The 24,219-nt window shown below is 43.6% G+C and overlaps 2 protein-coding genes across 2 annotated transcripts; one reads left to right on the top strand and one right to left on the bottom strand.

Annotated features, from left to right (window-relative positions):
* The first annotated feature begins 537 nt into the window (after window positions 1–537).
* On the top strand, window positions 538–1,428 carry LOC122048408 (pinin-like). The gene has a single exon (XM_042609978.1). The coding sequence runs from the start codon at window positions 538–540 to the stop codon at window positions 1,426–1,428; it is 891 nt and encodes a 296-aa protein (XP_042465912.1).
* A 13,420-nt stretch (window positions 1,429–14,848) lies between these two features.
* LOC122046161 (protein LAZY 1-like) lies at window positions 14,849–18,106 on the bottom strand. Its single transcript, XM_042606714.1, has 5 exons — window positions 17,914–18,106; window positions 17,612–17,684; window positions 16,692–17,479; window positions 15,124–15,397; window positions 14,849–15,053 (listed from the first exon to the last, which is right to left on the bottom strand). Exons 1-5 carry the CDS (start codon window positions 17,962–17,964, stop codon window positions 15,034–15,036), a joined length of 1,206 nt encoding a protein of 401 aa, XP_042462648.1. The 5' UTR covers window positions 17,965–18,106; the 3' UTR covers window positions 14,849–15,033.
* Between the last annotated feature and the right edge of the window lie 6,113 nt (window positions 18,107–24,219).

The raw sequence follows: 24,219 nt of genomic DNA, 5'->3' as shown, positions 1-24,219 counted from the left end.
TATAATATAAAATAAAATTATTTTGATTTAATTAAAATTACGCGCACACGCATTGAGTAGTAATGTATCAAAATATTTTTTAAAAAAATAAACATCATTCTAAATTAAGTAAAATTATTCAAACTTAATTAAAATTATTTTAACATATTTATTTCAATTTTCACTATAAAATAATTTAACTAAAATTGCTACCGTATAATATAAAAGAGAGGTATTTTGGGATAAAAAATATTTACAATGGAATGTAATTATTTTAATTTCTATCATCTAAATAGCTTAAGGGCCCTAAAGTAGTTCGATCTTTTGCTTGAATATATTTGAGTGAAAAACTTCATGGCTATAAAAAAGATTTTTAAAAAAAAATAATTATAAAATAAAAATATTTTTAATAATAAGAGAATTTTGTAGGATATTATTGAAAAGTCATTAAATATTCAGTGGCATTTTAAAAATTTGCCATGGTCTTACTTTTGAAAGGTACATAGCTCTCCCCTTGTATTTATTCTTCACTTCTTCCTCTTCCTCTTCCTCTTCCAAATGGATGCGTCCACGGAAGGAAACCCGAGGCGCAGCAGCAGCGCCTCCTCCTCCGCGCTGGAGTTCCAGTTCTGGGCCGCCAGCGAATCCCCGCCGCAGCTCCTCACGGCCGACGAGCTCTTCGCCGACGGCATCCTCCTACCCCTCCATACCCTCTCCCTCCGCCCAACTCCTCATCCCGATCCCGACGTCCCGCCCGTATCGCAATCGGAACCTGAGCCTGAGCCGGCGTCAGATCCTCCGCCTCCGCCTCCCGACGCCGACATCACGGCCTCGATCTCCTGCTCCCCGACCTCGGGATCCAAGCGCTGGAAGGACATCTTCCGGATCGGCGAGAAGAAGCCGGGGGAGGAGAAGGATCGCCGCAAGGAGCGCAGGGCCGGCGCCGCTGCCGCCGCCGCGGAGCTCAACATCCACATTTGGCCCTTTTCTCGTAGCCGGTCCGCCGGGAGCGCAGCGGCGGGCGGCGTCCGTCCGCGAACATCGATCTCCGGACGCAGAGTGAGCAGCGCCCCTTGCTCGAGGAGCAACTCGCGGGGGGAGTCCTCGAAGCCCCACGCCTCCACCGCGGTGGGAGGGAGGAGATGGGCGTCGAGCCCCGGGCGGCCCAGCGGTGGGGTCCCGGTCGGGCGGTCCAGCCCGGTGTGGCAGATCCGGCGGGCCGAGCACAGGAAGAGGGATAAGGGCACCTTCAGTGGGAGGAGAGCCACCGCGGGCGCCGACACGAGGGTGCTCCACTTGAGCGTGAACACGTGCATCGGGTACCGGGGCAGCCAGCGGGGCTGCAGGGGTGACGATAAGGATGGGATGAGCGCGCGTGAGCGCACCGCTGGGGAAAGCAGCAGGACCCTTTTTAGCCTCAAGGCTCTGTTTTCGAAGAAGGTGAATTAATTGATGTAAATAAATAAGCATGAATCATCAATGCTTTCGCCACCACTTTGCCTGTTTCTGAATCTTTTTATTTCATTTTTTTTACTAGTTAATTATGTGCCATCAAACACACAAAAAGTAATGACTAAGGGGAATTTTCACTTTGTAATCTTTGTCTTAAAAAATTTGTAGCTAGAGAAGATCCTCTTGGTGTTCTTTGGACTTTGGTAGAGAGCTCCCAAAGAGGAGTCTCTTTGAGGGTAATTATAATAGTGAAACGCATTTGCCTAGGCAAACGTGGTGCTATAATAATGAGTTTATTTAGGCAAGCCACGTGATTGAGGTTGTGTGACAAGTGGTTGATGCCGGACTGAAGAAGTGGTTAATTTTCAAGAAGAATTTCATACATAAAATCATTAAAGTTGTCTCTGGATTTAGTCGAATAATATTGATTCACAATAAAAAAAATATATAAAGTCCTAATATTAACTAAATAAAGATTATTTATAAAAAAGATAAAGTCTTAATATTAACTAAATAAATATTTAAATAATCTTAAAATTCTAACGATGAAAAAAATTAAAATAATTTTAATAAAAAGGATTAAATCATTCAAAGTCTTCCAAAAGAATTTAAATGATTTTTTGGGATAAAAATCATAATAAACATACATCTTTAAATTAGATTTGATTTAATATATTAAAGATTCTGATTAACTCGAATAAAAAATTATGACCACCTACAATTTACATCTCTTCCATCAGTGGTGCAACAAAGTCTAACACCATGAGCAAAGGATACAACTAATGTCCTAAGCAAAAGCATGCGACCAGTGATGTAGGCCAAGGCATATAACTATTGTTATCTTCAACTAAGACTATGAAATGGAAAATAAAATATTGAAAAAGAGCATAAACAAATGATTATAATATTTGATCGGCAGTAATTAATTTCCTAAAAGTATTTTAGAAAATAAATAAATCTTTGCATAATATTAAAGTATAATAAAATATACTCTCTCGATTGGAATAAAGATAAAGTCGTCCTCTTAGTTGCCCTCTTAAATAATTTTATATTTTCTGAAAGGGATAAATTATGAGAGACATTTGCCTAACATAGTGGCCCAAATATATTCTTGTAATTTTTTTAAATTGAGAATATCGTATATTCAACTCAAATATATTTTCTGGAACGTCCATTTCATTTTGGCATATGATTGAATGACTCAATCATGTGGGGGTTGGGTTAGCTCAACAGGGCAGTTCTTGTTAATTATACTATTTTATGATGGGTCGTTAATGGTGATGCGTTTAGATATCTAATTGGATTTGACCTTTAGGACAGACAACTAAAAAGCACTCATGCTTTTCCCATCACTTTCTTAATTCAATAGCCAATAAGTAGGTCATTGGACCATGGAACTTCATGGCTGCCTCCCACTTAACTTTATAAGTTGGCATGGACAACATTATGTAATAATTAATCGAAAAAGGCATACATATAATAGGATAGTCCGGTACACAAAATTCTCATCATATAGGGTCCCGAGAAAAGATCCATTGTACGCAGTCTTACCTTGCTTTTTGCAAAAGACTGTTTACAGGATTCAGACTCGTGATTTTTTGGTCACATGACAATAACTTTAACGTTGCGCCAATACTCCCTTTCTAGGCATACGTATAATAGACTAGATAAAATTTAAGGGTAAAAATCATAAGGGCCCACACTTTATTTATTTATTTGTATCAAAAGAACGTTCATACCATATTAAATAATATAACTATTCTCTAATATTATTCGTATTACTATCTTCAGATGTATTATAGTAACCATAGCTACTGTAACATGTATAGTAGCTACAAAATCGTAGTTATTATAATATATATAACAACTATAGTTTTATAACTACAATAACTTTAACAGTTGTAACTTGTAATTATAGGAGCTACAGTTTTATAACGGTTAGTAGCTACGATTTTAATACCTGCTACAATTATAACAGTTATTATTTATAGTTGTAGCAGTTATGATTTCATAACTACTACAATATTAAAAATAGCCTTAATAAAAAAGATTAAAATTCTTTGAAGCTTTCGAAAATATTTTAAATGATATTTTTTGGACTTAAGAATAGGTCGTTATGAGTTCCGATTTGATAAATTGTATATCATGTGGTTTAATCTGAGTTAAAAGTTATGATCTCTCGAAACTTATATAATATTCACATTGTCGTAGTTAATTTTGTAGCTGCTGCAATGCGCTTTGAGTTCATGATTTAGGCGAGAAATATAATGGAAAGATAATAATGAGAATAATATAGTAAAGGGTAGTTGAATAATTACATATGAGGGTGAAATATCCTTTTGATAAAAAAATTAAAGTGGAACACTATCTCGATGATTCAAAAAACTAATGAGTACCCTTTTAAATTTTATCCAAAACTTAATTGTCTAGTTAATAGTAGGTAGATAATCTTTCTCTTTTGTTCGCTTGTAGGATAAATACTAAGTTCAGCTCAAATCATTTGAATACTTCATCAGTCCACCCTACTCTTAGAGTTGAATAGTCTAAAGGGAGTCCCGTCGAGATGATGCGATAATTGAAGCATTGGATGTTATTATACAAGGTTTTGGAGTCAAAATTCAGCACGTTCAAACATGCCTTCCTATGTACCTTGGCCACTTATACTAATGAATAATAATCACATATGATTTATCTTTTCTGTATTAACTTATAAACAGATTGACTGGAGTATTGGGACGAATAAATTACGTTATACCACATGAATAGTCTAAAAGGAGATGAATGGGCTATTTAAGTTATTTTAGCTTGTGTTAGATTGGATATAGAGTGGACTTTATCTCATGAACCATCATAATCATGTCCACCATCACATCTGTGTCTTTTAGTTGTTAGAAGCTTTGGGGTGTCAGTCATGCACTATGCCACTTTCCTAATGCTGCCTTGGGCTTTCATATAGTGATGATTTTGGATAAAGTTGGAAAAGATTTGATAAAAATAAATAAACAAACAAAAAAGATTGTAAAAATGTCCATTACATATGGTTACCAACCATATTGGTAAAATTTTAAAATATTTAAATTACTCACCTAATTTTAAAATTATCAAATAACATACTTAATATCATTTTTATCTCTATTATTGTTCTCAATCGATTGTTACAGTTTAATAATCGATTCGGGATACTATTCATTAGCACACTAAAGTCCCTACTGTAGCAATCAATTAAAAAACTCATTTTATGTTTAAAAAATTATTATTCTTAATATAGTAGCTTAAATTGATATTTGAGAGCATGAATATAATCAGAAAAACTAGACAAACATATAGGACTTGATTTCATGCTATTCTGAGTTCTCTAGGTCCATTAGCAAATATCAAAATCGACTAATGGACATAAGGAACTCTAAATGGCATGAAACTAGGTTATATGTGTTCGTTTAGATCTCCTGATAATAACCATGTTCTCAAACATCAATTTGACACACTAAATTGAGAGCAATGATTTTTTAACACAAATCAATTTGATTCATATTTAAAAAATCATTACTCTCAATATAGTGTGTCGTATTAAAAAAATCATTGTTTTAAATATAGTGTGTCAAATTGATATTTAAGGGCATGAAGACAATAAGGAGAACTAGACGAATACATAGGATCTGATTTCGTATCACTCCAAGCACTTTAGATTCATCAAAAGATTTTAGCCTAGATTTGGCCAAAACTGACTAATAGACTTAGAGAGCTCAGAACGATATGGAGTCAAGTTCTATGTGTTTGTCTAATTTTCCTGATTATATCAACGTCTTCAAACATAAATTTAACTAATTATATTAAGAGCAGTGATTTTTTTGTAGGATCATAAATACGTTAGAGTGGGGGTGAATAGCGTTCGTCGAAAATCTTGATTTAAAAATAGTTACACAGCGGAAAAGGGAAACAAAGAGACAACACTAACAATATCACTTTCGTTGGGCAATTATTATCAGTTCGTAAATAGATTACAAAGATTGAGTACAAGAACTGAAAATAAAACTTGTTACTGACACATAGAAAGGAAAATGAAGTCTCTCGTTCCTCGAACTTTGGAGCAGCCTTTCGGTTTTATCGGAGCTTTTGGAGCAACACTTGAAATGAAACTTGTAGCAGATGCTCTACTGAAGCTGCTGGTCGAAGGCCCTTATATAAGCTCATTCCGGGCGCCTAGAACCCCTCCGAGCGCTTAGACCATGCTGACGTGGCTCGGCCGGTCGACGAGCTCCAACTCAGCTCTAGGATAAGTTTTATGATCCGGGCACCTGGACCAACTCCGAGGCGCCCAAGTTGCCCGCGTGCTTGTGGCACCAGCTCGAGCGAGCTGGTCCGGGCACCCGGATCCCTTCCGGGCGCTCGAACTCCCTTTTTTTAAGTAGCTTCTTCCCTGCAAAAAAGGTTAGTCCAGACAATAGAAAATATATTTATTCTGCAAAATACAGTTAGCACAACATTAATAAAATAGGAGTAGTAATTAGATCTTGTCTCTTTGAGACGAGGATCTAGCCAATGTCTCAACTTAGATTTCCCAAATAGACCTAAGCTGGACCGACATCTATAGTTCCCTCAACCGGGAACGCGTTCTCACCGGATCTCTCCTCCAGTTGCTTACCTCCATTTACCAATTATAATCGCTTGACTTGTCTTTGACCCATCAGGTCTTCCTGCCAGTTGTCAAGTCCGCAAATTCAACTGGAATTCGGCTAGTTGTCAAGTCATGCGGACTCAACCGGACTTCTCGCTAGATATCGGACCCCGTAGACCATCCAGACTTCCCACCAGCTATCGGGTCCCGCAGACCTAGCCGAATTTCAACTTGGTATTTAGTCCTTTAGACCAGTTAACTTCTGCACACTCGATAAAAGGTTAGACAAACAACACATCTAACTTTAACCTATTTGTCATACATCAAAACCTGATTATCAGTGCAACCTGCACCAATATTTTAAAACACAAAATAGATTTTTTTAATCGATTGTTACAGTGTAGCAATCAATTAGGGACTTTACTGCGTTGATGAATAGTATTCCGAACCAATTGCTATTCTGTGGTAGTCGATTGAGAACAGTAACAAGGGCAAAAATGATATTAGAGATGTGATTTAGTAATTTTGAAATTAGTATACGTGATTTGAGTATTTTAGAAACTTACCTACATGGTTTGATAATTTGCCGAATATTTTGGAGAAAGTTGCAAAAGATTTGATCAAAAATAAATAAACAAAACAAAAGATAGTAAATAATGTCCATCACATGTGGTTGTGGTTTGTATAATAATTTGAGTTAAAAGGTATGATATCTCGAAACTTATATAATATTTACATTGTATCAGTTACAATTTTGTAGTTATTACAACATGCTCCGAGTTCATGATTTAGGCAAGAAATATAATGGAAAGATAATAATGAGAATAATAGAGTAGAGGATAATTGGATAATTTTATATGAGGGTAAAACATTCTTTTGAAAAGAAAAATAAAACAGAATACTATCTCGATAATTTAAAAAAATAAAGAGTACCCTTTTTAATTTTTACCCAAAATTTAATTATGTAGTTGATATTAGGTTGATAATCTTCCTTTTTAGTTCGCTTGTAGGATAAATATACTAAGAGCATCTCCAATGTAACTTTTTTAACAGGTTTGTAGAGTTGAAAAAGCTCAACAAAAAAACTCTAATGAGTGGAGACATAATTTAAGCTTTGAGGTTTTTATTTTAAGAGCAGGTTTGATATTTCAAACCTACTTTTTTTCTCTTGAAGATGGAGCCATTAATCATTGAAAAATTAATATTGCATGTTTGATTTTTTTAAAACCATTAAATATTTTATTTAATAGTTAAATTATATATTTTTCTTTTGAAAATAAATATATTTGATAAGTTAAAAAAAATACAAATGACTATAAATAAATTAAAATTCATAAGTTAATTAAATATTAAATAAAAATTATAAATTAAATTAAATTAAAAATCATAAGTTTATTATTTTATTAATTAAAAATTACAAATAAATTAATTTAAAGATGAGAATTAAATAAAATATTAAGTAAAAATTATATAGAGATATTAAATGAAAAAATAAAAATAAAGATGTATGATTTGTAATGTAGGACCCATAAAAAAAAGTTGTATGGAGGTTTTTTGATTGTGGAGAGAATAGTAGGTTTTTCTAGTTTTGATGTGACATTATTGTGGCATATTGAAAATTAAAAAAAAAAGCTTATGAAAAGATTTAACTATTGAAGATACCCTAAGTTCAGCTTATCTACTTTAGAAGTAGATCTTTAGAATATTCTTTATAGTGGGATTTGAATTCATTTGAGTATTTTATCATTCCACCATACTCTTAATTAGAGTTTATCTCCTCGGTATTAATTAAGGATGGATTGGCCGGAATACTAGGGACGAGTAAATTTTATACCCCATGAATAGCCTAAAGGGAGATCAATGGGTTATTCAAGTCATTTTAGCTTGTGTTGGATTGGATCTAGTGGACTTAATCTCATGAACCATCATAATCATGTCGACCATCACATCTGTGTCTTTTAGTTGTTAGAAGCTTTGGGGCGTGAGTCATTGCACTATGCCACTTTCCAAATGTTGACTTGGGCTTTCATATACTGAAGATTTTGGATAAAGTTGTAAAAGATTTGATCAAAAATAAATAAACAAAAAAATAAAGATAGTAAATAATGTCCATCACGTATGATTACCGAACCACATAGCTAGATACGTTTCTAAAATATTCAAATCACCACAGCTTGTAAGGCCAAAATTTGATGTATCTAAGTATATCTTCTTTGATATTTTAGCTACTTACATTAATAATTAGTAAATATTTATGATTTATCTTTTTCGTATTAATTTAGAGACGAATTAACAATGATACTAGAGACGAGCGAATTACCTTTTACCACATAAAATATTCAAACCACATGTCTAATATTAAAATTATCGAATTACGTACTTAATATCATTTTACCCCTGTTATTGTTCTTAATAATCAATTTATTAGTGCAGTAAAGTTATTATTGTAGCAATCAATTAAAAAATTCATTTTATGTTTAAAAAATCATTATTCTTAATATAGTGGCTTAAATTGATATTTGAGAATATGAATATAATCAAGGAAACTACATGAACATATAGGACTTAATTTTATATCATTTTGAGTTCTCTAGGTTCATCAGCCGATTTTGATCGAAATTAACTAATAGATCTAAAGAGCTCGGAATGACATAAAACTAGGTCATATCTGTTCGTTTAGATCTTTTGATTATATCCCTGTTTTCAAATATCAATTTGACATAATATATTGAGAATAATGATTTTTGAACATGAAACGATTTGATTCATGATCCTGTCCGAGCGCTGAGTCGACAGATGCTGGGGGCGTGACGCTCTCCGCTGTCTCCGACTGGTGATGTGGATCTCCGGCGAACCTGCAAAGAAGCCGAGCCGGGAAGGGGTTCCCGGCGACGACCCTCCGGCGCTCAAGTCAGGTAAAGAAGAAAAGAGGCAGAGTAACTGTGGCTACAGTGATGAGAATTTTGCATACCTCCGTCGAAGTTTGGGATCCTTATATAGGACCCCGGGGAGGTGCGGGCACGCTTCTCGATGTGTGCACGCTTTCCCAAACATACCTCCAAATGAGTGTGTCAGAAAAGCATGTCTGACACCCTTCCGCAATCGTCCGAGCATATCCCTGACGTGACGGTGGAAACTTCCACCGTATGATACTCTGTCAGGTCCGGCCGCCGACCATGCTACTTGTCGGCGGCGGGCGTCTCGAGGATGATGTTTACCAGCTGTCCCTTTCGTCCTTTTGCGTCTCTTGTCTGTTCCAGGGCCAGGCGGTCCTGCCGCTCGGCGCTCCTAGCACTCGGGCACGTGTATGCATCGGACCGAGCGGGAAGATCCTCGGTTCTATGCTCGGATGGGATCGCACCTCCGTGATCTGTGCTCCGACCGAGCGGCCTGTCCGCTCGGCCCACAAGCTACTTTACCTTGAGCGTCGGAAGCTCGACCTGCGGTCGAGCTATACTCCGTTCGGCTTGGGGGATATCCGGCCGGCCGGTCAGAGGTCCTGTCTGCTCGGCAGGATCTCGGGGCCGCTCCTATTGACCTTTGACCTCCACGTGTCGTTGACCGCCGCCAACGTGGGTGCCCTGTCCTTACCACCGGATCAATTCATTTCAAAAAATCATTACCCTCAATATAGTGTGTTGTATTCAAAAAATCACTGTTTTAAATATAGTGTGTCAAATTAATATTTGAGAGCATAAATATAATAAGAAAAATTAGACGAATACATAGGATATAATTTCATATCATTCCAAGCTCTTTAGATTAATCAAAAGATTTTAGTCCGGATTTGGCTGAAACTAACTTGAAGGGGAGGCTTGGTGCAATGATAAAGTTGTTGTTTTGTGACCAAAAGGTCACGGGTTCGAATCTTGAAAATAACCTCTTGTAAAAAGCATAGTAAGGCTGCGTACAATGGATCCTTCTCCGAGACCTCGCATAGTGGGAGCTTCGTGCATCGGACTGCCCTTTTATGGACTTAGAGAAGTTGGAATGATATAGAGACAAGTTCTATATGTTAGTCTAATTTTCTTGATTATATCCACGTCTTCAAATATAAATTTAATCAATTATATTGAGAGTAGTAATTTTTTAAATATAAAATAATTTTTTTAATCAATTATTACAGTGTAACAATTGATTAAGGACTTTACTACGTTGATAAATAGTATTATGAATTGATTGCTATAATGTAGTAGTCGATTGAGAATAATAACAGGAGCAAAAATAATACTGGATGATCCTGTCTGGAAGCTGAGAAAACGAACCTGCCAGTGTGACGTGTCTGGAAGGTTGACCGCATCCCCATGACCCGGTCGATGATCTGTCCTCTACGTTGACCAGATCGTCAGAAGTCCCCCTCCGGTCAACTGTACCTGTATCCAGCTGAGTAATCGCATAATAATGACAAAATAGTTAACTAAATGCGAAAAGGTACGAGAACGTACCCTGGCCCAGGGGGGCGCCCTCGGATGGATGGGTGAGCTGGTCGTGAAGCGGACCAAGTCGTCTTGACCCGGAAGGGTGGATGCCTCTGAACCGGCCGAAGAGGAGCTGGGTCCGGAGGTGATAACGCGGAGCCGAATGTGGCATGGATCTGAGGAGGGACACTCCGGCGAGGGAGCTGCTGTGCGCGCAGAGGCTTGACAACGGCGCGTAGGTCGGAACACTAGGCAAAGTCGGCACCGGGAGCTGCCGTGGGAGTCTGGGAGGGCTCTGCGTGTGGAGGCTGCCGTGAGGGTTGTCTGTGTGCGAGGAGGTTGTCTGTGATGAGAGAGGCCGTGAGGAGGCTCTGTCTGTGAGCCGGCCGAGGGCTGTCTGTGTGAGGCCAGTGTGAGGGAGGCTGTCTGTGAGAGTGAGGGCTGCCGTGAGGCTGTCTGTGTGCGATGTGAGAGGCTGCTCCGGCGAGGAGGCTGTCGTGAGGAGGCTGTCTTGTGAGCTGGCCGTGAGGAGGAGAGGAGGAGAAGAAGGAGGCCGTGTGACACACAGGACTCCGTTTGGCTGCGGTGGCCTCTCCCACGAAATCAAACCCCCTCTCCCAATGAACCGTGATCTCCTTTTCAAGCCAAAACCTAATCTGATTCCAAATGTCTAAAATGCCCTCCCCTTTCCTCTTAATTCCTTCTCTGCCCCTTTCATATCCGGATCACAAGCCTCCCCTTCAAGTCTAGTCGAAGGAGGCGATGAGTCCGACTGACTGGACAGTCAATCGCAAAGAGCTGAACCGCTCTCGATGTCAAAGCCAAATCGCTGAACCAATAATATAATGTCGCTCGAGCGGTCGCTATAATAGTGATGTCGTAGGAGACGGTAACGATACCGAACGGACCAAGTCTGTAATTGAACCAATGCCGAGTGCGCATCCGCGAAGATACCGACCGGACGATCGAAGTGCTATCGATCGGATGAATAGATGTTAGACGAATGCTGTCGTGCGAGCGATCGAAATGATGCCGATCGGATGGATAGATGCTAGAAGGACGCTGTCGTGCGTGCGACTGGAATGTCGATCGGTCGGATAAATGCGGGGCGAGCGATGCCGCGCGTGCGACCGGAATGATGGCGATCGATCGAATAAACGCCGAGCGGACGATGCCGCGTGTGCGGCCGGAATGATGTCGATCGGAAGAATAGATACCTGGCCGCGACGACTGCTCGACCCCGAACGGGGGAGATAGATGATCATGAATCTGGTCCGTGACCAGCGAAGGCCGCTCAACCCCGAACGGGGGAGATAGAATATCTGATAACTAGTCCATGCAGCGGTCTTCAAGGCGGGTTTTATAGTCGCCGGTTCGACTCTCGATATTTAACGTCGGAGCTCGACGGTCTTCAAGCCGGGGTTTTTATAGTCGCCGGTTCGACTCTCGATATTTAACGTCGGAGCTCGACGGTCTTCAAGCCGGGGTTTTTATAGTCGCCGGTTCGACTCTCGATATTTAACGTCGGAGCTCGACGGTCTTCAAGCCGGGGTTTTTATAGTCGTCGGTTCGACTCTCGATATTTAACGTCGGAGCTCGACGGACGCTGTGGGCTAATTCAAACCCGGCCGATCGGCTCGGGGTCTTCGCCATCGAGCCCGTGGCAGCCACGGGCTCGTATATAAACCTCCCGGCCAATCGGCTCGGGGGCCTTCGTCTTCGAGCCTGTGGCTCGGATATAAACCTCCTGGCCGAACGGCTCGGGGGCCTTCGTCTTCGAGCCTGTGGCTCGGATATAAACCTCCCGGCCGAACGGCTCGGGGGCCTTCGTCTTCGAGCCCCTGGCTCGGATATAAACCTCCCGGCCGATCGGCTCGGGGGCCTTCGTCTTCGAGCCTGTGGCTCGAATATAAACCTCCCGGTCGATCGGCTCGGGGGCCTTCGGCTTCGAGCCCCTGGCTCGGATATAAACCTCCCGGCCGAACGGCTCGGGGGCCTTCGTCTTCGAGCCTGTGGCTCGGATATAAATCTCCCGGGCGAACGGCTCGGGGGCCTTCTTCGAGCCTGGCTCGGATATAAACCTCCGGCCGATCGGCTCGGGGGGCACGTGGCTCGGATATAAACCTCCGGCCGAACGGCTCGGGCCTTCGATTTCGAGCACTGGCTCGGATATAAACCTCCGGCCGATCGGCTCGGGGCCTTCACCGAGCCCTGGCTCGGATATAAACCTCCGGGCCGAGCGGCTCGGTCTTCGAGCCCGTGGCTCGGATATAAACCTCCGGCCAATCGGCTCGGGGGCCTTCTTGAGCTTGTGGCTCGGATATAAACCTCTGGCCGAGCGGCTCGGGGGCTTCGAGCCATGGCTCGGATATAAACCTCCGGCGAGGCGGCTCGGGGCGCCGTCTTGAGCACGTGGCGATATAAACCTCTCGGGGTCGGCTCGGGGCCTTTAACCGAGGCCTGGCTCGGATATAAACCTCCGGCCGAACGGCTCGGGGCGAGCCTGTGGCTCGGATATAAACCTCCGGCCGATCGGCTCGGGGCCTTGTTAAGCCCAGGCTCGGATATAAACCTCCGGCCGATCGGCCATCGAGCCCCTGGCTCGGATATAAACCTCCCGAGCGGCTCGGGGGCCGTCTTGCACTTGGCTCGGATATAAATCTCCTGCCGGCGGCTCGGGGGCCGTCTTGAGCACGTGGCTCGGATATAAACCTCCGGCCGATCGGCTCGGGGCCCTTCGAGCCTGTGGCTCGGATATAAACCTCCCGGCCGATCGGCTCGGGGGCCTTCGTCTTCGAGCCTGTGGCTCGGATATAAACCTCCCGGCCGAACGGCTCGGGGGCCTTCGGCTTCGAGCCTGTGGCTCGGATATAAACCTCCCGGCCGATCGGCTCGGGGGCTTTGACTCGAGGGACTAATACAGATCATATAACTAACCGAGGACAGATAACGGGAAAACTGACCTAGGTCATGAGAATAGTAGAACTCTCCGGCATCATCCATCTTCACGTTCCAGATCAGGCGCATTCCCACAGACGGCGCCAATTTGATCCTGTCTGGAAGCTGAGAAAACGAACCTGCCGGTGTGACGTGTCTGGAAGGTTGACCGCATCCCCATGACCCGGTCGATGATCTGTCCTCTACGTTGACCAGATCGTCAGAAGTCCCCCTCCGGTCAACTGTACCTGTATCCAGCGACCGGGTTCCCCCGGTCTCTGGTACCTCGGTGCTCGAGGCGAATCCCAGACATATATGAATAATAAAGACGGAATAGTTAACTAAATGCGGAAAAGGTACGAGAGCCCCTCGGGCGCCCTCGGATGGATGGGTGAGCTGTGAAGCTGACCGAGTCGTCTTGACCCGGAAGGGTGGATGCCTCTAACCGACCAAGAGGAGCTGGGTCCGGGGTGATAACACGGAGCCGAATGTGGCATGGATCCGAAAGGTGACACAATCGGAATACAACGGCGACACGACCGGCATATGACATCGCCCGCGGGTCGGAATGTGACAACGGCGCGCCGGCTGGAACACAACAAAGTCACGGCTCATAGGCTAGTTAGTAAGAACTGCTCACAAGACCAATGGTGACACGAAGGACGAAGCACAACGGCTCGATGGCCAAATACACAACAGATGGGTGCCGAAGTCGTAGCGGTGGATCGGATCTGCAGCTGAGGCTGCCGGCGAGGGAGGCGCTGTGCGCGCGGAGGCTGCCGGCGAGGGAGGAGAGGAGGAGAAGAAGGGAGCGCCGGCGGCTTCGTCGGCGCTGGCGGAGAGCTGGAGAAGGAGAGAGAGCCTCCTTGATGGCTGGCGGCGGCAAAAATCACGAAACCCCCCCCTCTCCCCAATGAACCGTGATCTCCTTTTCAAGCCAAAACCTAATCTGATTCCAAATGTCTAAAATGCCCTCCCCTTTCCTCTTAATTCCTTCTCTGCCCCTTTCATATCCGGATCACTGGAGATGTGATTTAGTAATTTTAAAATTAGTATACATGATTTAAATATTTAAAAAACTTACCTACATGGTTCAGTAATTTATCGAAGATTTTGGAGAAAGTTGCAAAAGATTTGATCAAAAATAAATAAACAAAACAAAAGATGGTAAATAATGTCCATCACATGTGGTTTGTACAATATATCTTGGCACTTTTCAAAGAATGATTGAGCAACTCAGAGAAACTTCTAACTTTCACAAATTAGTGAAGAAGAGAGATTTGAATTCTTTAAAAAATAATACTAATACATCTCAAGATATCTCATTATCATTGTATGTTGTTCATGCAAAAAGACACCAAGTTCCTACTTCTCATATGAAGCCATGCACTAGAAACACATGTTGAGTGGTTTTTGCAACTCAAGAGAATCTATGGAATCCAACAAGTGAAATAAATCAAGCAGTAGTTTATTCAAGCCACAGTTCAAGATGATACAAAATGAGTAAATTTCAATATAAACAAGTTTCAGATAGGCCAACTGGTTTAGTATTTTTACTAATCCCATCAAAGTACTTCACACTCGCTATTATTCGACAGGAAGAACACAAAAGGAGTTCATTATCCTCCATTTCTACAGCTCCAGCACCAAATCTGCAAGCACATAACACAATGACACTGCTGCATCAATGGCAGAATTAGAATTTTGAGGGAAATTACTTACATTCTGCATCTGTCTTAATCCAGTGCTCCCCGTTGCTCTTGCCGCTCGAATCACTAACACTGGAGGCCGATGATGGAGCATCGGCGAAGACAGAGATGGAAGTGTTTTGTTTCCTGCTTGTTGCCTTTGAAGTGGTGATGACTTTGCTGTCACTGCTGCCTCCATGTCCAGGCACGTAGTGTTCTTTCTCAGTTCTACCAGTTTTAGAAAATTTCTTAGAAATGATGGCGGTGCTGCTCTCAGGGTGCACCTTTTTGTGAAACAACTGCAGGATCTGAAACATGGAAATTATAACTGATTATCAACTTACAAATTAAGAACAAAGTCACAAGAAACCATTTGTATTCAATTCAATAGTATCGAATACATGTAGCTTTTGATTGCTTAATCAAGTTGGCCGAGAGATGGAGGTTTCAATCACATTTGTTGGGTCACTTTTAATGAATCAAGTGAGATGATACTTGATTGTCAACTAATAGGTGTTGGTGGTGTTTGTTTCGATCCTAGTTGGCTCCACTGGTTTGTAGCCATATGTTAAAGTCGCGGGACAGCTCGGCCCGACGAACGGGCCATCTGTGACAGGATGATAGAATCAGCATCATCTACAGAGGATTTTCCACTTGGTGCAAGGAAAAAAGGAAACACAAGAATGTGTTGGTGTCGTTGTGGAATGATGTATCAAGGACAGTAACATGGAACTCTTGTTGATGACTAGTGTAAATAAAGATCAGTCATCGATAAGGCCTACTTCTCTTGCAGAAGAAAGATTAGCTTCAAGGAAAAATTCCTTAGGATCGACTGATGATGAACACCGTGTAGGCAATCGTATTGCGAAGAAACTAGAGGAGCAAACTGAAAGGGAAAAAAAAAGATAGAACAAAGTAAGGAAAGAAAACATGGAGAATTTTTCTAACCCCATACCCATGCTCCTCATGATATGCGATGTGGACAACACCATTTAGTTGTAAACGACATGCGAAAGATCCATAAATTACGGAGGAAAAACAAGCAAATATTTGCTTAATTACCTACATTTCTCACATTTCACTTGAGTAGAGTTTTGCAAGAATGGCATGAGATTAAAATAGAAAAGCCGATACACAATAAGGGAATTCAACAAAGAGGATTCAGTAGAAGCAAGAGAACCTTCCAAGACAACGTAACTAAAACAACCTTTTCGATCACCAAAACATTGTTCTCGATAAGAATTGGAATATCGAAGATGAAGTGTTGAGTAATCCTGGTTCACATACCTCTCCAGTTAAACTCTGAAACAAATGGTGAAATTGTTGAAAACCCAAAGTCTAAATCACTCACACTTTAAGGGACTTGAAGGCTACAAACCATGTCTTAGCTTGATCTTAGTTCCAACTATTTGTTGTTGAATATATAGATCATATCAATCCCAAATCAATTTGTCAAAGCTCAATTCACGGTATTGTATCTCTTCTGATAATATTTTGAACTATTTTCTTGCTTATTATTCGAGAATCAATCAAGTTGTTCTCGAAGCTGAAGCATGCATTTGGTAGCTGCATCCGAAAATGGGGTGATATAGTGAGGCGTACCTTTTGAAACTTCTTTTCCACGGTTGAGCCATTCGATGCGTGTACACCGTCCGATCCTTTCCTTCCCCGGTGCTTCTTCTTCGCCAAACACATCTCAGCCGTCAGTTTTCTTTGTCCGTCTACTCCGACGAGCTTGGATTCACCCTCCGTTGTTCCCTCCCTCTCCTCTGTGATCCGGCTCATCAGGAACAGCTCGCCAAGCGAGGCCCGTTTCTCCTTCCGCGAGCCGCCGGCCGCCTCCTCCGCCATCAGCGCCGTCTCCGCCGCCTCGACGGGCAGGCCGAAGAGGAACCCCTGGAGGGGGCACGCCGCGGCGCCGGCGTGGCTGGAGCGAGCCGAGGACATCCGGCCGCCGCTCTTCTCCTCCTCCGCCGCCAGCACCTTCTCCAGCTCCGCGCTCACCATGATCAAGTCCGTCTCCGTCGTCGCCTCCGCCTCCTTCTCCGCAATGGCCTCCAGCGCCGCGGGGGTCGCCGCGGCCAACGCCTCCTCCGACTCGGCCTCTAACGCCTTGCCCTCGACCTCCTCACTCGCCGCCAAGTCCTCCATATCCTCTTCCTCCCTCTTCTCCTCGATAGGCTCCGTCCCGACTCCCAGGGTTCCGATAGCGAGCAGTCCCCCAAAAAGCTCCTCCGCCGTCCGATCCGCCCCCTCGTCGCCGCCGTCATTGACAGCCTCAACCCGAAGGCGAAGGCTCCTTGCCTTGAGGGGGTCGTACCGGCTAAGCCGGCGCCGGTTGAGATCGAGATCCAGCGACGGGCGCCCGGAGAGGCAATTGCAAGTGCCGCCTGCGACGACGCATGCGGACGAGCGCAATTTAGCGAAAGCCAACCATACCCGGATAACGTGCGCAGGCCCCGCTGGAACACGTTTACGGACGTTCTAATGCTAAATGACAGTATACAGCAAGGAAAGCATACCGGCCGCGCCTCCCAGGTCCTTCAGCTCCTCGCCGCTGTTCTGCCGGAACTTCCGATGCATCCAACCAAGCAGCTGCGCAACAGAAACACAGCCATTCACCAGCTCAAATGCTTACAAAGGTAGAATCTAAACTTCATATATCGTTAAATTAGAGTGCACAAAATGGCTGCTTTCGATATCACAATCGAAAATGAGCATGATTAATTAATACTGCTAGAAGCTAATTAAGGGCTTCTCTGATGGCATGCAATTGATCGGTCGACCTTAGAAATATATTTAGACTGGAGAAGAAGCTTCGTACCTTCATCTTGGCTACCCGATCGATAGATAGCACTTCAGACTGGAAGGGCATAAGAATGAGGAAGGATATATATAGAAGCAAGCAAGAGGAATGGGAATGGCAGTGGTGGGAGCCTCAGCGGTGAGGGTTCCATGTTTGGTGGGAAAGATGAAGGTAAAAAAAAACAGAGAAAGAGGCAAACTAATGGCTGCAGTTGATTTGAGTGACGAGATGGAAACTAAATAAGGTGATATTTATGAATGGATTGCATCGTCGAATGGAAGTTCTATTTTGATTTTTTATTAAAAGGTTTCTTATCCTAGGTAAAATGATATAATTATCTTTTAATATGGTTCTCATTATTATCCAGTGATTCTGCCCGAATGAAAGAAATTGTAAAATCGAGGATGGGATGACCACTCACGGAAAGAAGACTTTGATCTTATAAAACAAAATCAAACTAGGGAAGAGGTTCTTGACGTTATCCCTTCGACGTTCAAGTCAAAATCAGGAAATGAAAGTAATCAAGAAAATGTTAAATCTTATCTTTCCTCATACTGACATACCATTTTATACATTTCTTTGTGATCGTTCGTATGCCCTTATTTAATGATATTAATGGTTAGAGGAAGGCTTAGCTTCTTTGTCTTGACTTTCGTACATTAATGATAGGTTGAGTGTTCTTTGTCTTGACTTCCGTGTATTAATAATAGACAGAGCATTCTCTTTTATTTTCTCTCCTCTTGTGTAATGTCATTCCTTGCGTCGGATGGGCGATCCGAGCAGCCTGCTTTCCTGCCGATCGGAACAATCGACTACAAGCTTGTTCATTCATCCGACCAACCTATAATGTCCGCTCGTCTGACCAACCGGGTGATATACTCGTCTGACCGGTCGGGTGATCCTCTCGACCTTCTCATTTGCCGATCGGGATAAACATACAGCCACCTTTAGCTGAGTTTCTTTTCGTAAGTTTTGGCGTTGACCGCTTTGACTTTGACTGATACCGTGTCAACTGACCTGTGACAGGTGGGCTTTCCCTTATCGTCGTATCACAAGTCTCCCCCTCAAGTCTAGTCGAAGGAGGCTACATGTTCGACTGACTGGACAACTAGTTTCCTTGGTGATTTCTTCGTCGATCAGAGTGTTCAATCCCTAGTATTTGATCGGCGCATCAACCAATGTCTCTTAGTCGTTGTCTAACCATGACAAATGGGCGATCGGTCCGGTAACTATATGCAGAGCGGAGCGAAGAGCGACCATACTTTGAGAATTTTCCATATGTGCTTCTTCGAGAGAGCGCGGTCGTCGCCAACGTCATCCATATTTCTCGAAGCCCGTGCAAATCCTTGATAATTATGGCCGAGCACGCGGTCATCCCTTTTAATTAAGCTCATTAAATGTTGTCTGATAACCGCATGCCACGTGTCCCTCTCTCTGCTGTCGCACGCCTGATAAGACAAACGGATATCCTTTGTTGACGTGACTAGCGTCTTTTTGAATTCGACGGTCAGATCTTCTTCTAGGTTTTCAAAACCTTGGATCGGACAGCTGAGAGCGACCAGCCATGCGGTTTATAAGCCTCGCGTGTGCCATCGTCTTCTCCACTTTGTGCCTTTGTCTTCGAGCTTCGTTGTTATGGCCTTTCGCTCGTTCGCTGGTGATCTGCTTGTACTCCGGTAATCTCTCGTTTCTGTGATCAATTCTGTATAATCTTCCTTGTAAGTTTTTCAATCGATTCGGTCTAGTGTTCTTTTATTGGCCATCTTCAATCTTGTTCTTTCGTTCTCTCGATGGCAAGCTCATCTCAGCCTCCCATCGTCGTCCCTGGACTCTGATACACCACCCTTGAGTCTAGGTTCGATGTAGGTGATGCGGAGAGTTTGAGGGTTGCATACGAAATTCCATCTAACTATCAAATTGGTCTTCCTTCCACCTTTGACCGTCCGGACGAATCGCCGCCCAATTTTGTAACTTTTTTTAGAGACCAATTTATCATCGGTCTGCGATTCCCGATCCACCCTTTCTTCTCATCCGTTTGCAAATATTTTTGTATCTCCTTACATCAACTAGTGTTGAACTCCTTTCAGCTGCTGTGCGGGGTCGTTGTTCTATTCCGCCTGCACCACATTCCCCTTACTCCTCGACTCTTCCATTATTTCTATTATCCGAAGTTGTCTAAGCCGAGGACTTTTCTTTTCCAAGCCCGAGTGGGCCTTATTTTCTTTGATAAGATGTTGTCCTCCAATAAGCATTGGAAGGACTGCTATTTTTTTGTTCGCTTTCCCAAGCGGCCGGACTTTGTCTAAGCCGAGGACTTTTCTTTTCCAAGCCCGAGTGAGCCTTATTTTCTTTGATAAGATGTTGTCCTCCAATAAACAATGGAAGGACTGCTATTTTTTTGTTCGCTTTCCCAAGCGGCCGGACTTCCCGACTAGATGGTAATTAGAAATGCCAAATCCTCCCGAGCTCAAGAAATACAAGAGCCGATCGGACTATCTCCACGCAGCTTCACAATTGGCTGGGCAAAAATATCAAATTCACAAATTGCTGCATGAGGGAGTCCTCTATGTGTTCGGCTTGAGCCCGATCCGCACAAAGTTTCTGTCCAGCTTAGGTACGCTCTTTCTTGGCTTAACTTTTGAATCTAACTGATTTTTTCTTCTCTTTTGCAACTCAAGTCATGTTGCATGCATGTCTGGCGGGCAAAGCTAAGCTTGCGGATACTGAGATCAATGCGACGACCGTGGCTGAGTTGGAGAGCCGCGGTTTGTGGCAGATCGGCTCGCAAGAAGACCCGCTCGAAGAGAGAGAGGGAGCGCCAGCATTAGTGAGCGAAGGGATAGTCAGCCGAACGCCCAGCGGTGGAGCGATTGGTGCATCGAATCCTCCCTCCACACGGTTGCCAATGATTCCGATCAACGGGGCGTCGGACTCGGCCTCTTCTGGGGAGTCACTGATAAGCCGCAAGAGGCGTTGGACGGAGGCGACATCGCGATCTACTTCCTCCGTGGTGCGGACCCCCACCAGAACTAGTCCACGCATTCCTTCTGTCGAGCGGGTTGAAACCTCGACACCAGCTCCCATCATGGCGACTGTTCCCCCTACATCGTCTGATCGGACACCATCCTTATCCGGTCTGCCTCAAGGAACCATTTGCGCACCGTTAGTTGCCTTTATGCCGCCACCGTCGAAGATTCAAAAGTCTGGCATCCGGCCAGCGTCATCGTCTCAGCCGTTTGACAGAGCCACCTCGGCTCAATCAGCCCCGAGCGGCCAGCGCCACATAATAGCGGTTATCCATCTTCCGACTGAGGAATGGCGTGAGTCGAACGACGTTGAATCCCGAGCACCAGATAATCATTCAAGGGTCGCTTGCACAGATATGGGTGGACGCCCTAGCTCATGCAGCGATCATGCCTTCGAGGGCGTTTGTGGACAGTCATACCCAGATGTTTATTGGGATAAGTTTTTTATATATTCTTAATTTATCCATGATCGGCGTATAATTTCCTAATTCCTCGTAGTATTGGGTAGAGAGTCTGGTTATATGCCAAAGGCTTACTTTTTTGGAGCACAAAGTTAAGCAACTGCGTGTGCCGAGCAGCCAGTCATCTGCTTCTCAGGCACAGCTGGAGCAGATGAATATTGAGATGACGCAACTAAGGGCTGATCTGGCTAAGAGCGCCGAGCTGCTGGAGACGGAAAAAGGCAAGAGCTCCAAGTAGGCGACACAACTGGCTCGTCTCAATAAACAAGCTACCTCCTTTGAGTCGAAAATCCACTCGGCCAACACCAGAAAGCTATGAGCCATTGAAGATCTAGAAATAAAAAACAAAGAGTATAGGGTGTTGCCTTAAAATGTGAAGGATGTTGAGGCTGTCTTGAAGGTAGAGCGAGACGGACGGTCGGTCGACCAAACTGCAGTGAAGGCCCTGCTCGACGCCAAGGATGAAGAGCTGACCAAGTTGATGGAAGAGCTGGAGGCCTCCCGAGTTGCCCTAGAGACTTATCAGGGAGTCAAGTCGAGTAGGTTTGATCTCATGAAGCAAGTCTACATCCGCTCGGATGCTTTTAATGACAAAGTCACTGATCGGGTTCTTTATCTGTTCGACCTGGCGATCGAAGCGACGTTCGGCCAACTTAGGAAAGGCGACTACGTCCCCGCTGCTCTATCAAGCAAGGTCATCAGTCGGGACCAGCTGACTGCGTCGCTGCCTGATGATGTCTTAGATTATCTGGAGTGAGCCGGTTGAGAGTTTTGCCTCCTGTAAAAAATTTGAGTTTCAATGAATGCTCATCCATCCGGCTAACCTTTATTTTCTTCTAGTATTTTAATTTTGCAAGCATCACGTAAACTTGTGTGGCCTCGTGTTTCTTCTAATCGGCAACGACTTATCTACTTAGCTGATCAATCCATTTTGTTTTCAAGGACATCGCTTGACCGTTTTAGCGTAGACAAGGGTTTAAGGTCGCTGTTTGACCGTTAACAAAGATAGGGGTTTAGGGTCACCTTTCGACCGTTGATGGAGACAGGGGTTTAAGGTCGTCGCTCGACCGTTGATAACAATAGGGTTTTAAGGTTGTCGCTCGACCGTTGATGACGACAGGGGTTTAAGGTCGCCGCTCAACCATTGATGACGACAGGGGTTTAAGGTCGCCGCTCAACCGTTGATGACGATAGGGGTTTAATGTCGCCACTCGATCGTTGATGATGATAGGGGTTTAAGGTCATCGCTCGATCATTGATGACGACAGGGGTTTAAGGTCGTCGCTCGACCGTTAATATAGACAGGGGTTTATAGTCGTCACTCAACTTTTAACTTGGTCTGATCGGCCCAAGAGTCAGGAAAACTTTTTATTTCATGTTGACCCTGCATCCAGAAGGTATATACACAAGTACATTTATATTTGCTCACACACCTCTCACTCAGGTCTGTAGGATTGAAGATGATTCGCGCTCCACGGCCGCTCGAGTCATCTCCCGTTTTAGTCTTCCAAGTAATAGGCCCCTGAGCGGAGTTTCTGTACGACCTTATGTTAACTCAACCGCAAGTGCACGGTTTCGTCGTAAGTAATAAAAAGATATCGAATCCACAGGAACTGATTATAAGCACTAGAGATGTCTCGCAACGAATTAGCTAAACAATCGACAAAGGAAATGAACGTACTGAGTTGCAACTAGAAATAGAAATAGAAAAGCAAATGTAAGAACTTGGTTTTATGAGAGTTCTAGGAGTCTAGTTCCATTGTGATATTTATCAATGTAAGGTGATATACCAATTCTTATCTTCAATTGTCATGAATTTACAGGAAGTTGTCGGTTTCCTCCTGCAGAAGTCAACCGGCAAGGAACTTTTATCTATACCTCTAGTAATTTGATAGTTATGGTTTCCATGAAGTCTATTAGTAGGGCAGCTTGTCACCAACGCTCCTCGGTCATACAACATAGAAGCACATTACCATTCAATCCACATAAAGGCATAAGGAATAAATGCACCCAACCAATCCACTTCCTTGTAAGACTAGCTTCACCCTTCAAGGTGATTCCCTAGATGTCCGTTAGCGGGGAAGCTTGTCACTAGCGCCCCTCAGTCATACGATCTAGGGAATCCCTCTATGAGATCCACAACTGGCACAAACATCCAATCCAGCGTGGAAATCAGATCCAAATACAACAATCCACACAAGATCAAATAGATACAAAACATAACAACATCATTGATATAGGAAATTGGCACATCTATGAGATTCTTACATCAAATCATACCACAAATACTCCCTTGGTCCTAGAACAATAAATCTACTCTATAATGTAAAGATAGAGATCCGAAGACGAAGAGATCACAAACATTTCAATCCAAATCGATAGAAGGGAATAGAAATGCTTATTTAGCGACGATGAGTGATCTTCGGAACCAATCCCTCGCTTCTGGAGTTGAATCTGAGATGGAAATGGCTTAGGAACGCTGGATCACAACTAGAGATTGACCCTAAACTTGATCTCCCCAAAAGGGAGGGCCTTTTTTCCTTTGAAAAGAGGAAGAAGCTCTTTATATAGTGTAGGGCACGGGCACCACACGGCCCGTGCCACGGTCGTATGGCACACACGACCCCAGCTGCTGGTTGTCTCACACGGTCATGTGGCACACGCGGTCGTGCTAATCTTTGCCTATGGACACCTCAAACAGTCGTGTGACACACACGGCCTGGGCTTGCCTCTTCTCTGGAATGTTGCAGGGTCATGTGGAGAAGTTGCTTGGGCCGTGTAAATCTACATGGTCAGGTTCTGGTTGTGCTTACTGGGATGACACGGTCGTGCCAATC

This window comes from Zingiber officinale, chromosome 2B, assembly GCF_018446385.1.
Source record: "Zingiber officinale cultivar Zhangliang chromosome 2B, Zo_v1.1, whole genome shotgun sequence".
NCBI lineage: Eukaryota > Viridiplantae > Streptophyta > Magnoliopsida > Zingiberales > Zingiberaceae > Zingiber > Zingiber officinale.
This window is presented reverse-complemented; position numbering and strand designations above follow the sequence as displayed.